Genomic DNA, 15,921 nt, shown 5'->3' with positions numbered 1-15,921 from the left:
CATAAATATACATAATATGGAATGGTTAGGAAATTCTTATTTTTCTATTCCTTGATATAGTTCTTCTTGAGGTTGAACAACTAATATCATAAATTTAGAGAATTTATGTGTTATAGAAATAGAGATTAACTAGACTTCCGGTGATCATTTTACGGTATATACAAGTGTTGAATCATTACGTTGTACACCTGAAACTAATATAATGTTATATGTCAATTATACCTCAATAATAGAGGAGAACTAATACCAAAAATTAAGAGCACTGATGTGTTATAGAAATAAGGATAGTAAAAATTCAATTTGTTTTCCTTTTTAAGGATGATTTCCAAAGCAGACCCTGGTATACCACCTCCACCAAGAGCCCCTGCCCCAGTGCCCCCTGGGACTGTGACCCAGGTGGATGTTAGAAGTCGGGTGGCAGCTTGGTCTGCATGGGCAGCTGACCATGGGGACTGTGAGTATTTCTAGGAATTGATTCTTATTGAACATTTACTTTGGGTTGTGACATAGTTCTTGCTTTCAAATTCTGATGCTGATTTCTGAGCTGAAGATTGAGGTCAGTTTTAAAAAAATTAAATCTGATATGCAGGAAAGTTAAGGCTTGGACACAGTAAGATTATTGTCTATGAGAGTTCAAACCAATCCTTAGATAAATATGGTGTTAGGATTAGTTTTTTTTTTAATACAATCAAAGGGAAAGTTTGACTCCACTAACAATTAAAAGGATGGTAATAGAATATATACCAAACGAGAGTCAGTTTTATTTTTTCAAGACTATACTTCAAATTCTTTCCATTGTTATTATCTTACCACTGTCCTCTTTTGTACAAATCAGTTGTGGTTACATGGACAGGATGTCAGGATAGTGGTTGGGCAGTGGAGAAGAGGTGAAAGACACTCTCCATCTGGCTAAACATATCCAGTGGGCCCTATATATGTATCATTTTACCTTGACATTATTTTTTAAAAACAAATTAGTCATGGCATAGAACTTAGTGTAACTTTTTATAGTCAGAATGTTTTACTAAATCTGAAATTTTTATGACTGGAAAATGCCTTAAAATATGTTTGGTTCAATCTCTTCATTTGAAGGGTGAACAAATTGTGATCCAGTGAGTTTGAATTTGATGAAGGCTAGAGCCTCACCCTCTTGTCTCCTAGTTAACGGAGGCTTCTTAAATCTCTTGTCTTTTATCTGATAAAGCATTATTCATATAGGCTACATAGCAGTGTAGCTAATCAGTAGAACTTGATTGCCACAATGAGTGGTATTGGACTGTACTTTGAGTCTGGTGAGTCAAAAGTTGGCCTCCGAAGCAAGACCAGGATCTACCTTTGTGACGTTGGGCAATTGTCTCTCTGTGCTTCAGCCTCACTTGTAAAATGGGGGTAATAATTCAACAGTTGCTATGCATCTGAAAACAAACAATGTCTGTAACAGTACTTAGTACAGTATAGGGAGCATAATTGGTGGTGGTTCTCATTTTTGCCAAATTGAGTTCCTTTTATTTTCTGAATTGCTTTCCATTTTTGTTTAGACTTTTTGTGTCCTTAAAGGTATTTTCAGGGGTTTACATGTAAGCCTAGCTACCAAAAAGATGAAAGAAAGAAATCCTTGAAGCATCCATTTTTCAAAAATAAAGTAACAGAATCATTATTTACTTTAACTTTATAATAGCTTCTGTTTTCAGGAATTATGTAAATTTCTATTGATCCATTTTGTCTGTAAAATTTTATTTGAATATTAATTAGGAGTTTGTAGTGTTTTCTACTTTTTGTGTATATATATATATATATTTTTTTGTTATTGCTGTTGTTTTGGTGGAGGAGACGTGGTCAAAATGGTCTTCCTTGAAGTTGAGGACGGATAAGACTTCTTAAGTTTACGGTCATTCTGAATAGACTTGTAAAGACATCTGTAAAACATAATGTAATTTACAACAAAGAGAAAATCTGTCCCCAGGAGTTTATGAGATCTCATTAGATTTTGTCTAAAATATTCTGTGCAATCTCGTCTATTTAAATTCCAGTGAAATAACAGAACTTCTAAGTTACTACTAGGCCAAACAGAACACAAAACTTACCATGTTAAATTCTGTCGGGATCCAGCTTGTTAGATGGAAAGCCCCCCCCCAAAAGAGTATCTTTCTGGTCCCTTGAAGGATCTGGCTGACTCAGGCTGAGCAGCTCCTTTAAATCCTTGAGGTCGCTGTACCTCTGACTTCCAAAAGTGATCGGTGTGTAGAGTAATGGCAGTGGCAGTGGGGTTCCTAGTAGTGCCACGGACCATGAAAAAGTCTGAGAAATACGCATCCCTCCTCCCCTTGCTCTGAAAATGATATTTTGGGACACATCTGAACTTCGTGGTAGCTATATTTGAAGTTCAACTTACTACTTTCTGTAGTACACTGTAGCCAGGGTAGCAGCTGACCATGTGTAAGATAGCAGCCAACTGGCAAGATTTCATACATGTAATTTTAATTATGTTAAAGTACTTAACAGCCACTAATTACATTTCATAAGACTCAGTGATTTCTTCTTTTCTTTTTTCCCCCCCCTTTTTTGGGCAAATATTCCATTTATGGATAAAGTTAGGCCTTGAGGAGGCATATCATTAGAGTTTTCAATATTTTTCGCAGTTCTCTGTATTGAGCATCAGGAGTTGTGATGTTGTATTATGAGTTGTATTTCCATTAGTGATGGTACACTTCTCCTGTTCCATCCGTATGTGTTTTCTTTCATTTCATCTACTGTGAAATCTTTGTACAACTCTCTGTGTTCAGCGGTGATGTTAACTGATTTCTACCAGGAATGAGTTCATGATAATCACCTCATGATTAACATCATGCGCTAGCCAACTGAGTTAACTTAATGTCTTGAGTGCTCTTAAGACATTTATTCTCTAATTTGCAAATTCCTGTAGGTATTTCTACTTTTAAAGCATATGGCTTCAAATTAATGAGCCCAGCATTATGGGTTTTAGGCTTAATTACAGCTAGAATTTTAAGAAGCACTTTACTGTCAGAACCCCCAAAGCTTTATTGTAATCACGATGTTAGGAGGTATAAAAATTAAGAACTTTGTTGCATTAAAACTTAGTTGGCCACTTTTTAAGGAGTAGGTGCTTAAATGTGGGTTTGTATTTCTTTCTTGTGTAGGAATTAAAGGGTGCTAAGTTAGGGTTGGTTCTCCAGGCAGCTAATGTAGGGAAGAGGGGGAATTAGAGTAAATGGACACCAACGGGTGGGAAGGCCAGTTCTTCAGCTCTGCCCAAGTGCTTCTGTTAGTGGTGGCAAAGACATGTCATAGATGATGAGCACAGTTTTGATTACGTATCCAGTGGAGGTGCTCCCTTTGTAAATAGCACTCTTTTCTGGCCAATTTTCATAATAACCTATATTGGTATCACTTAAGCAACAGGCTGAATGACTTCTGATTATCCTTTCTTTAGTTGAGAAACCAAGGCAGTATCATGAGCATGAAGAAATACCTGAGATTATGATAGCCCGAATTGACAGAGATGTGGTAAGTACAATGCTGGTCTTTAGATCTTTGAGGCTTTTTTTTAAAAAGGAAAAAAACATTCACAGGGAAAATGAAGTTGACTTAGATAATAAAGATGTTTTGTGGAAACTATGTTTTCTCTTTCCAGTGGTGGTTATACCCTTTGGATTATTTTTTTTGTAATTATTTTTACCTTTATGCCAATATTTAATTAGTGGACTTGGGCTGTGATAGAAAAAGTATATTAACTAGTTTGCAAACGAATTTAAACTGAATTATCAGACGTGAGGGGTTTTTCTTTTCTCGTAGTTTGTAATTTATAATAGAAATATCTTTTTAATATGTCTTCCTGGAATTTATTAAAAAATATTTCATAATGCCTAAAAGATAAAAGTTAAATGGCATTTTAAAGCATAAATATATAAGTTTTAATACTTTGTAAAGGATAAGGCTATATTTATTTTTATTTCTCCATAGTAATTTACTTGCAGAGTGACAGGGCCCTGTGATGTAATCGTAAAATATGATGTCATTGTCATTATTTTTTATGCTCTACAAATGTTCTCAGCTTATTCAGAAACAAATTCTTGAGGGAATTTGAAGTTCGAAATTTAATTTTTATATCACACCATTAGTTAATCTAATTAAAAGTTTATTTAATCCTGGTTTCTAGTCTTTAATTAGAAGAATGTCGTGTTTCACACATAATAGAAAAAGTCAACCAAGGCTCTGGTATATAAGATAATCAAAATTGATCCTATGATTCCTGAAAGCATAGTGCATCATTAATTCTATTTTACCATGTAGAAATTCTCATTAATGCCTAGTATTGTAGATTATCTATGTGTTTGTTATGTTATCACAACATTCTGTAATCCCTCAATTCCATGAAATAATATTGTCAGTGCTTTATTGGGACATTTATTAGAAAAACAAAAATGCTCTAATAAAATGTCTCTTTGAATTTTTCCCCCTAACTTTGTGTGGGAAAGCACTATGAGGAAATTAGAGTAATTGAAACTAAAAGATAATCTGAATACATATTGTGAATGCTTTCTTCATGGAATTGAAAATAGAGCAAAATTAAGTTAAAGAAAAATGTAAATGTCAGATTTAGCCACAGGTATATTTAGTTCAATTCTTTTTCTTGGAATTAGTGATAAACTTGAAATTTGTATGTGGGAGTGTTTCTTATGCTTTTTTCCCCAACATTCTGATTTTCCTTTACTGGCTAACAGTGTACAGCCAATGCAAAAATAGGCTTGTTTTGTTTTATATTTATTCTGTAATTTCTAATTCCAGCAAATCTTAAACCACATTTTGGATGACATTGAATTTTTTATCATGAAACTCCAAAAAGCAGCAGAAGCATTTTCTGAGCTTGCTAAAAGGAAGAAAAGTAAGAAAGGTAAAAAGAAAGGACCAGGAGGTAAGTTGGATTTTCTTGATCTTCTCAAGACTCTTCAGAACTCCAGGGCTCGGCAGAGTTTCTGCCCTTGTGAACTGCTCAGTAAAACTCCATTGCCAGGGGACCGAGGTGCCCTTTCTAGTGCTGGGTTAGCACCAGAGATTTAGGTGGAGACTAAGATGGTCCCAGGGACAAGTCCATTCTTGTTCCAAGTTGGCTACAGTAAAGAAAGACTCTAGGATACTTTACCTAAATCACAGAGACTCTGCGATCCAGCTAGTGACCATCTGTCTATACTTATCATTCATGATTGTTAACGTCTCTTAAAGTCAAAGCGGTGTTCTTCTCAGATTTTGATTTATTTTATTGTAAATGTAGAATCTCATTATTTTGTTCAATAAAAGAATTGACTTTTCTCATTAAAATAGTTAAAAATGTCAGGGGATTTGAATTTTTTTACCACAGAACTCCAAACACCATTCAGGTCATCTACAAGCACCTTTTAAGTATGTAGTTGAGCTATTTAAAATGGCCTCAGAATGTATACAATTATAATTATGAACAAAGTGACATAGATTGAAATATATAAAAGAATAGTAAATAAATATTCCTTCCCTTACACGTGACTTCCAAATCTTTCTTTGGCTCATGTCTACATCAGAAGCGTGTGACCTGTAAACTTGTCTTCTAAAAGTGTATATCTGGATAGACCTCACGTCCATTTATCCTGAAATTAAGTATTGTTGCTTCCTGATGTCTCAAACCACTTATTCTTCCTATATTCTTTATGAAAGGTACACTGTCCTGTTGGTCACCCAGATTCAAAACCACAGATTCTTCTATGACTCCATTCACTAGCTGATAGGCAACATTGGTTTATTTTTTCAATCTCTTATATCCAGTTTTTTCCCTTTATATTTTCGTAACCAGCGTCTGCTTCAAGCTTTCATCATTTTTCCCCCAGCGCTCTAAGCAGTCTTCAAGCCTCCAATCTTCTATTCCTCGAGGACAGTAGTCTTAAAACTCTAAACCAGTCACTTCATTTTCCTGCTGAAAAGCATGTTATTTCTATGTTCTATTGATTTAAGCCCACTCCTCACCCTGGCAGTCAAGCTCATCCACAATCTAACCTTAATCTACTTTTCCATTCTCGTGTTTCTCTGCTTTTATGTTTGTTGTTTCATATATATGCAGTTTCCTTTTTCCATGTTTTTGTTTATGCTTCTTTTATCCAGCTATGATGTTTTTCTGACCAAATTGCCCTGGAACAGACTTTTCGAATCCCTTCTTAAAAGCTCATTTCCCCATGAAAGATCTTTTAGGTGTACCTTCCCTCATCTCCCAACCAGATGCAGTCTCTTATAGCGCCTGTCTGATTCATGTCTGCTATTAGATTTTAAGGCCCTCAGGAGCAGGGCTTGTAACTTACACATTTTTCTGGTCTTCAGGATGATAAGCACAGTGGCTGGCACGTAGAAGGGCTACAATATAAATTTATGGAGTTGAGTGAGTAATCAGTGGTGCCTAAGGGTAGAGGAATCCATTTCCAGTGTTGGATCATCTTAATTTGTTACAGTCAGACATGAAATGGTAGCATGGTCATCAAACTTCACAGACATAAATGTGGGTTTTAACTTTTTCGTTTAATAGATTTTCTTGGAACTCTGCTCTCATCTACCCCTCCTCCCATTTATTTCTTTAGAGGGTGTTTTAACTCTGCGGGCAAAACCCCCACCTCCTGATGAATTTGTTGACTGTTTACAAAAGTTTAAACATGGATTTAACCTTCTGGTAAGAGACATTTATTTATATATAATTAAAAGAAACAAATGAAAGAGACAAAAGTCTAGCTAGGATGTTCCTGATTAAATTGAGAGATGGAATTGTCCTTGTAGAGGTTTTGTATGTATGTTCTGATTTGCCTTTAATTAGGACAACAGATTGTAAAACCTGTATGTCTAAGAAACTTGATCAAAAAAGAATGATTCCTAATTTTTTCTTAACCTAAATTCTCCTACTCTGACTCACCCAGGCTGATTTAATATACTAAAAATAAAACTAGTAGTAAAGAACTCTTCCTCTGTGTCTGTGTTGGACCTTTTTGAAGGTCTCTCTTTCGCTCAATAACATCATGATAATGTGTTTGTCTATCTTCTTAATGTTACAGGCCAAATTGAAGCCTCATATCCAGAATCCCAGTGCTTCAGATTTGGTTCACTTTTTATTTACTCCATTAAATATGGTAAGATTGTATTAACTTAAGAAAGTAATTCTCAGTATGTTTTTTCATCCCCAAGTGTCTGTCTGGATTATCTAGAGAGTTTTTCCTCATCACTGTGCGTGGATACTACTTTTCTTGCCGTGTTTGTAAACATTGAGGATGTGAAATTTGAGAATTTAAAAGAACCTATGACATCATCTAGGTCAAAGACCTTATTTTATAGCTGAGGAAACTGACGTCTCTGACAGAGGGAGGGAAATGAAAAGAAGTAAAGATTTGTTTGCTACTAAGTGTATAATATAAATGGCTTGAGTAATATAGAAATTTTTCTCCTTCTCACAAAATGAGCTAGGCATGAGGAGTCCAGTTCTTGATGGATGGCTTTGCTCCATGAAGTTATTCAGAAATCCAGATTCTTTTCATTGGGGTATTCTTCCATCTCCTGAGCGTTCACTCATCTGTTTATTTATTCAACAGAAATTAATTGAGAGCCTGCTGTGTACTTGGCATTATTAGTGGCTCATCAGGAACAAAATAGACATAAATTCTTACCCTCTCAGGACTTATAGTGTGGAGGGGCAGCCAATAACCTAAATAATTGCATAAATAATACAGTTTGCTGAAAATAAATATGGAAAAATACAGCAGAGAAGGAGAACAGGGAGTATTCCAGGTGTGTGCATGTGTGTGTGTGTGTGTTGTGGAATAATAGACTTTGTGAATAGGATTGGTTAAGGGAACGACTCAGTGAGACAGTGTCTTTTGAGCAAAGGCAGTGAGGAATGAGTCATGTAGATTTCTTAAGAGAATTCCAGACAGAGAACAGCTAATGTAAATGCTCTGAGATGGTAACATGCCAATCACATTCTTGGAATAAATAGCTATTGTGATTTGAACAGAATGAGGGAGGAAGTCTCATTACAAGGAGGTGAGGTCAGCAAAGTAATAGGAGGACATATCTTGTTCGTCCTTAGAGGTGATTGTGAAACTTTTTATACTTTTGGAGGGTTTTCAGGAGAAAAGGATTGCTCTGACAGCAGTGTTTAGAGTTTAGGTGAAGAGGGACTGAAGTGACTGTTAAAATAATCCATATGGGAGATTATGGTGTTTGGACCAGGTACCATTGGAGATGTTGAGAAGAAGTCTTATTCTGGTTATCAGAATTGGACTGTGCTATGCAAGAGCCTATGTAGATTGGATTTGCTTTGCAAGAGCCAAGGATATCTCCAGAGGTTTTGGTTAAGAGTGGAAGGATGGACTAATTATAACTGAGATAGGGAAGACTTGTGTGTAAAATGGGTTTTGGGAAGAAGGTAAGGAATTCAGTTTTAGGCATGTCAAAATTGAGTTATATCCAAATGGAAAAACTTGAATTGATAGTTGAATATGGGAATTTAGAGTTCAATGGAGAAAACAGGCCTAGAGGTATAAATTTGAGGATCATCTGCGTACAGAAGGCATTTAAAACCATGAAATTGGATGATGTCACCAAGGGAGTGATTATAAATAGAGGACCAAGGACTGGTTGAGCCCTGGGCAGTTCAGTGTTAGGAGAATGGAAAGAACCAGAAAAGAAGTTTGAGAAGAAGCAGTAAGACAGGAGAAGAAAAACAAGAATGTGTGGTATTCTGGAAGCCAAATGAAGAAATTGTTCCCAAGAGGAAGACTTGAGCAACTGTGTCAGATATCTCTATGGTGATTTACCTCCATGTCCTTATTTAGCTATTTACCTATTTACAAAGGTAAATACATGATTTCCCTCCATGTCCTTAATAGCCATACAAAGGCAAAAAAGACAGCTTGTCTTTAAGGAGTGATTCTGAACTTAAACAGATAATTTCTGCCATTATCTAATTCGCCTGAACTTCCTTATGTAGCCACACCTAACACCAAAGGAATATAGTCTCCATCTAAGTGGCTATGTATTCATCTAAAAAGTAGAGGCTTCTCTTCCTAGAAGGAAGAAGAGGAGAATGAACACCAGGGAACACTTAGCAGCCTTTGGCCTGCCCACTCTGTGCCAAGGATAGTGACATGCACATAATACACCTTTTCTCCCAGAAAACTCCCTTCTCATACATGTGTATATTTGCATAAGGTATAATTTTCAAAGCTATCAAAATAGTGTTTTGGGAACAGTTCTCTTTGTGAAGAAGTTTATCCAGCAAAAGGTTATACCACTCTGTCATAGGCCAGGATCGAATATACACATCATCATTTTCTAGATTTCCAGTATCCAGGTATGATCTTTCCTTATATATTCAGTGAAAGAGGTACAATAGTATACTTCCTTTCCAATTTATATTTCTTGTATTTGCAAATAGTATAATAATGTTTTTTTCCAAGCTGACGTTACGTACAACTATCTTGCCCTACAGCACAGCTGGGAGAATTAGCTGGAATGATATCTAAGAGTACACAAAGGAAAGGGCTGAGGTTTGGGAAAGGCGTGTCAACAAAAAGCAGATGAAACAATGGTTGGCCTTGCGCGCAGATCCCAAAAGAGACTGGGCTACAAATCACCCTTTTCTAGAGTTCCACAAATTTGAAGTGTCGTTCCCCTTTTTGTGGGGAGGACGAGTGACAGAAGAGTGGAAAGAAGGCAGAATCTTTTAAATACGTCCAGGAGGAAAGAGTTTCCCGTTTTATAGGATAAGGCAGGAATGTGTGGAGTGGTTATGAATGGTTCACGCTGTCAAAAGAGCAAACGATTACTTTACAGAATGATAATAACAATAATGATCATTGTTAGTAATGTGTAATTGCTCTATATGTCATTTCTGTGATTATTTTGTTTTAAAAGTAAGAATGGTAACTATCTGAAACAGATAAATTTCACTAATTTCGATTTAGAGCATCTGAAGACTATGGTCATTGAGTTCTTTAATGTTTATCAAAAATAGAACAAATTCAGCATTTCTCATAGGTTTTATTTGAATATCAGAAAAAATGAAAAAAGAGAATCCAAGTAACAGAAAGGGATGAATCTCATCCTTCTTTTCCCAAGGGTAACTAGACAAGACCTGAAGTAGAATATGAAATGAATATCGCTTTATAAACATAGGGAAGCTAGTAACATTATCAGCATGAATTCAGAACTGGGCAATAAGAGATTACAAGATGAAAGTCCAGGACTCCATCAATAATTTATGAATGCTTCCTGTGTTGTTGCTATATACAGAACAGACTTCTACTCGTCTAGTTATTGTTGAATAATTCTTGCTTTATAAGCTCTTTTAAAATTAGATCAAGGCCTTTCCTATGCAAAGAAATTGATACCAGCTAATTAACAAAATTTATATTCTTTATTCTTTAACACATTTAATACTATCTTAGTTTGAGTATTAGAAAGTATCGTTTATAAAGCAGTTTTTACCACCTCCTCTCTTTTCACACTCTTTCACAGATCATAAGTAGATATCTAGTCATTACACAGAGCAGAACTAAAAAATAATGCAACTGGTTTTCCATAACATACAAAAATTAGTCTTTGTGATCAGGCTATGTATCTGAAAACATTGCTTTTCTCAAAAATAACTTCTTGTTAATGGTCTCCCCAATTATAATACTTCCGTTGTTCCATTTAAGTTCTGCCTAAGAGCCTGAGACATTTTACTTGGACAAGAGAGAGATGGGAGGGAACATTTATTTAGGGCCTGCCACTGACCAGAGAAAACTTAGTGGCTTTAAACCTTGTGAGTCCCTGCCTCTACCCTTAGCATCTGCACACAAGCATACCCATAGCACACATGCGTGCACATCTGCCTACTCACATTGTTGAGAGGGAACTATGGCCCATAGCCTTTTATTTACCTTTCTTTTGATTCATTCCTCTTCCCTCTGTTAAACCAAAGATTTTAATATTCCTGCACTCCTTTACTCCGTTACTTTACCTCTTAGTCATCTCTGCATATTTCCTGGAAGTGCTTATTGGGCTTAGAATTGAAAAATTACTGTGCCGGACAGTCAGAGCAGGTTTTGTTCTCAAATAAGAGTGAGCCTACCTCCCGTATCCTTCACCTTTTTTTCGTTTATTCTCATTCATTCCCCTAACACTGTACTCTGCAATTGAAAGTCAGATAAGTCTTGGTCTAAGTCCTCTAGGGAGGGAAAACTGAAAAATGAGCTGTAAGTTACAATGTAATGTGTTAATAACCTGCACAAATTGTTTGAGAACACCAAGGTGCGTCAGAGTTATGCTGTGAGGTGGTTAAGAAAGGCTTTCCAGAAGAGGTGGGTGCTTGAGTAGAGTTCTGAATGATGAAGGAAGGGCCTTCTGGGGAACTGGGAAACAGCAGGTGCAAATACGCAGGGGCATACAACAGCAAAGCATGCTCAGAACACGTGGATGTCTGGACGGACTCTTGGTCTGGAGCCATTTACAAAAATTCCTTTCTTCTTGTACCATATCTCTGGGAAGGTGAGGTTTTCATAAAGGGGTTCTGGTGTCTGTTCTAGGAGATAACTGCCATCTTTTAGCCAGGAAATAGCCCCTGAGAGGTAAATTTGGAGCAGTTTTCAGACGTCCACTTATCATCATTTTGTTTATCAGAGAGTTGCACCTGTTTGTTTCTGCTAGTCATTACATTATCCATTTTAAATCAGGACAACTTCCTAGAATTAAATTCTGGGGGAAAATATCATAGATTCAGAGTACCAGTTCTCATTCTTCTCTCATCTTTCTCTCTGGATCCTTTTATTTTTGTATGTCTAAATAGGCACACCTGTAGACTGTTAACTTGAGCCTTGTTTCTCTCTATAGTATTCATTCCTAGAACCATCTTTTTCAAGTTTGGCATAACAGAGTAGAGATACACGTATTAAAAAAAAAAAAGCAGAGTTAAACTACCTGACTTAGAATTCTCTGGATAGCCAATAGTATTTTCCAGGGAAAGTACAGTCATATGAGGCCAATAGACAGATGCTGAGAAACTTGCTAAACTATTAACTTTTCATTTTAGATGATTAGGTACCATTGGGCTGGATGAGTGGATCTGGCAAGCTGTTTTTCATTCAGTAGTGTGTTGTACAACATCAAATTTTAATTTGAGTATATAAAAATAGTGTCTGTTTTTGGCATGGGTTTTCATCTACATGTTTTGAAAATATTAAAATAATCGTCTTCTTGCTAAAAAATGATTTATTGTCATTTTAGGTGGTGCAGGCAACAGGAGGCCCTGAACTAGCCAGTTCAATCCTCAGCCCCCTATTGACTAAGGATACAGTTGATTTCTTAAATTATGCTGTCAATCATGATGAAAGGCAGCTGTGGATGTCATTGGGCGATGCTTGGATGAAAGTCAGGTAAACAAATATGAGTTTAGTATTTAATACTTATAATACTTTTAAGTATTGTTCTTTGTTTTTTACTTGGATCTAACAAGATATTTATTTAACCTTCTATGTATGAAGGTCCAGGTGTTATAGATGAAAAAGGCTAAACCCTTAAAAAGCTAGAAAGAAGTCTAGTGGAGAAAATAGATGTGTATACAGTATGAGGCATGATAAGTACCAGAAGTGACTTATAAACAAATGCTGTTGCTTGGCAAGGTGTAACAGTCAGGAAGAGCATTTAGAGAGGAGAGTAGTTGGCTTTCAAAGAAGAGCTGGCATTTAAAATCAGCAGATAATAGTACTAGTAGGTATACATACATATACATGTAAGTACATATAGTGTTTGCTGGGCACTCCTCCATGCATTTTACGTAGGAAGTAGATGAGGAAACTGAGGCACAGACAAGTTAAGTAATTTTACGAAAGCCACACAACTCATAAGTGGCAGAGCTGGGATTTGAACCCAAGCAATCTGGTTCTTGAGTCAGTGTTCATAATTATTTTGCTAAGTTGCCTTTTAGCAGGATGAGTAGGATTTCCACCAATACGTAGCAGGCAAAGGGCCTTCCCAGGAGAGAGAGAAGCCTGAGTGAAGGCATAGTGCAGGAAGTCAAGAGAATGGAGTATGAATATGAGTTTAGCTGGAATATAGCCTTTGGGTGGTGGATGATGTAGAGAGTGGGGAGAGGAGGAATGGCATTATATGAGACATACAGACATGGGCAGGGCTGAGTTAGGGAGGCTCCCAGAGCCCTGCTAAGGAGTCGAAGCATGGTTCTGTAGGCTGTGGAGAACCAAGAACTTTATAAAGAGGAGTGTGACATAATCTCCTGTTTTAGAAAGATCAGTCTGGTAGCTGAGTCTAGCAAGGACAAGGACACAAGTAACTAGAGGCAAGGAGGCCCCTTAGTAATGCTATAGTAGAGGTTCCTTATTAATCAGCATTCTCTAGGACTAGAACAAGGGTGGTGAGAATAGAGAGGAGGATGATTTGAGAATTGCATCTTGTCAATAAAGTGATTGTGGAAGACTGTTAAGCTTTGCCAAACTAGGCAAGTTATAAAAATATTTCTCATTTCCTGGTATGTCAATAAGTTAATTTTGCCTTCTTCATTTATCCAAATCTTTTTATTTCTCTCAATACTCAGAGCAGGTCATTCAATATGGCCACTTAGAAGCTTGTCTTCCTATGCTTTTGAATGGGCTAGCCTAAAAGGAATGGACCAATTCTTTTTTTTTTTTTTTTCTTCTCCTCCTTTTCTTCTATTGAAACACATAGAAATCATTCCTGCTTATGTTTTGGACTTTGGCAGCTTCTTGTGTTGGAATATGGTTTACACATTAAATGGTTTACCAAGCAGAAAATTCTTTAAAAGCACTGCAGTTGTTGCTTTTTTATTGAAAATATTATTTAGTAGGCTGTCCTGGTGGTGCAGTGGTTAGGTTCATTGTGCTCCACTTCAGCGGCCCAGGGTTCACGGGTTCAGATGTTGGGCATGGACCTACACCGCTCAGCAAGCCATGCTATGGAGGCATCCCACATACAAAATGGAGGAAGCTGGGCACAGATGTTAGCTCAGGGCCAATCTTCCTCAAGCAAAAGGGGGAGGATTGGCAACAGGTGTTTTTTTAGCTCAGGGTCAGTCTTCCCCACCCCCCAAAAATATATGTATATTATTTAAATTTATTTGTATATTAATATATTATATTAACATATAATATGTTGGTTAAATAGATTTCTTAACTATATTAGATTTATGTAGGTTGTGATTTTTTGATAAGCTTAGGTGGGATCTTTTAATATTTTCCCATGAAACATTAAATTTTCAGATCTCATGGTACAAAAGTAGCTCAGGGCTTTTAAATTTCTTTGTTTTGGGTCCTACCTCAAAACCAGAAAATTAATGACCATGTAGTTTTTATAACTATATCAGAAGGAAATATCTTGTTAGCTCTTGACATGAGAAAATGGTCATTTCAGATCCTGATTGTTAAGAGTATTAGGAAATGAATCAGTGTATTTAAAAACTCATAAAATAGAAAGAATCATGAAGGTATGCAATAATCTGAATAAAATGGCTCATTTCATCATAGTAGCGGTGTAGCCTGAAGAATGAAATCATGTGTGAAGGATAAGACAACATATTATAGCAGAAATGAAGCTGTAATTTCTGTCCTCGTCATTTTTGTGGTTCATGAGTGATTAGGAGCTTGTAGAAATATCTCATTAGACTTATAAGAGTCATTAAATAATGAATGGGTGATGATTATGATTTACAGGTTAGTTCTAATTTGATTTTACTGATTAAAATCTAGCTGATACATTTAATTTATAAAATTGGTAATATCTTTCATTTTAGGGGACTTCATAACTTAAAAAATCATAAACCTTAAGAACATTCTCTGCTCTTTCTCTTTTGAAAGATGTATCTAATATCAGGAGATTTCATAATGATGAGAGAGGAGGGAAGAGAAAGATGAGAATCTGTAACTACTTCAGATCTAGGGAAGTTTATATTCTCAATACTTGTTACACTTCTAGCTTCACATGTCCTTCCCAAATTTTCAAAAACCTATATCCATGTTAAGCAGCTGAGTTAATGGAGAATTGAGGCAATGTAGTGAAAACAGATCCTGAAGCAGAATTCAATCTTTCTTTCATTTTATTGGTATTAAATACTAGTATAAGTGTGCAGAATTCAATCTTTCTTTCATTTTATTGGTATTAAATACTAGTATAATTGTGTGTACTTTTTGAGCAGAGGGAGGATAGATTAGGTATCCGTTGTTTTTGACTGTTGTTATTTGTTTTAGGGTTTTTTCGTGGCTAGGCTCACTGAAGAGAATTTTGAACACGGATACGTTTCTTAATTTTATGTCTTAATGTCCTTCTACAGAGCAGAGTGGCCAAAAGAGCAGTTCATTCCACCATATATTCCCAGGTTCCGCAATGGTTGGGAACCCCCACTGCTGAGCTTCATGGGAGCACCGCTGGAACAGGATCTTTATTCGCTGTCTGAGTCTGTGGCAAGTCTAGAACATCAGCGCAAACACGAAGCAAAACGATCTTCCTCAGAGGTAAAGTTTTTAAATGTCACCTTTTGTGGAAAGTGCAATAGTCCATGCATTCTCCCATAAGTCTGATTGTGAGTTCTCATTTTATTGATCTGAAGGTTGTTCTAGAATCAGTGACTAAATGTCCTGCTGCCCTTAGTTACCTCTCTCCCCTCTTGGTCCTTGTTGTGACAGTTGCTCTGTTCCCTGTGAAGCCCGGCCCCAGCCCATCACATCCCTTGCAGCCTGCGGCCCTCCCTCCACCGCGCCTGCTGGTGTTCCCCGAGCCCTGGGGTGATCCTGTCTTTTTGTGTTGGGTACTTTCTCTCCTGGTCAGGAAACTGCCCTACCATTGCTTGGCTTATTCTTTCTGTTTTCCTCTCCCATCATGAACACCTCA

General features: G+C 36.6%; 1 protein-coding gene across 23 annotated transcripts in view; it reads left to right on the top strand.

The window, feature by feature from the left end:
* The window catches only part of EPS8 (EGFR pathway substrate 8, signaling adaptor), a 171,367-nt gene that overhangs the window by 125,693 nt on the left and 29,753 nt on the right, over positions 1-15,921 (top strand). For all 23 annotated transcript variants that reach the window (XM_023643178.2, XM_070269994.1, XM_023643176.2 and 20 more), the window contains 7 exons: positions 318-454; positions 3,452-3,525; positions 4,807-4,933; positions 6,615-6,703; positions 7,080-7,154; positions 12,289-12,437; positions 15,365-15,545. In XM_023643178.2, the coding sequence (XP_023498946.1) occupies positions 318-454; positions 3,452-3,525; positions 4,807-4,933; positions 6,615-6,703; positions 7,080-7,154; positions 12,289-12,437; positions 15,365-15,545 (832 nt within the window). The remainder of the gene's footprint in view (positions 1-317; positions 455-3,451; positions 3,526-4,806; positions 4,934-6,614; positions 6,704-7,079; positions 7,155-12,288; positions 12,438-15,364; positions 15,546-15,921) is intronic.

Source organism: Equus caballus, chromosome 6 (assembly GCF_041296265.1).
Source record: "Equus caballus isolate H_3958 breed thoroughbred chromosome 6, TB-T2T, whole genome shotgun sequence".
Taxonomy (NCBI): Eukaryota; Metazoa; Chordata; class Mammalia; order Perissodactyla; family Equidae; genus Equus; species Equus caballus.
The sequence above is the reverse complement of the archived record's forward strand: the minus strand, read 5'-3'. Positions and strand labels throughout refer to the sequence as shown.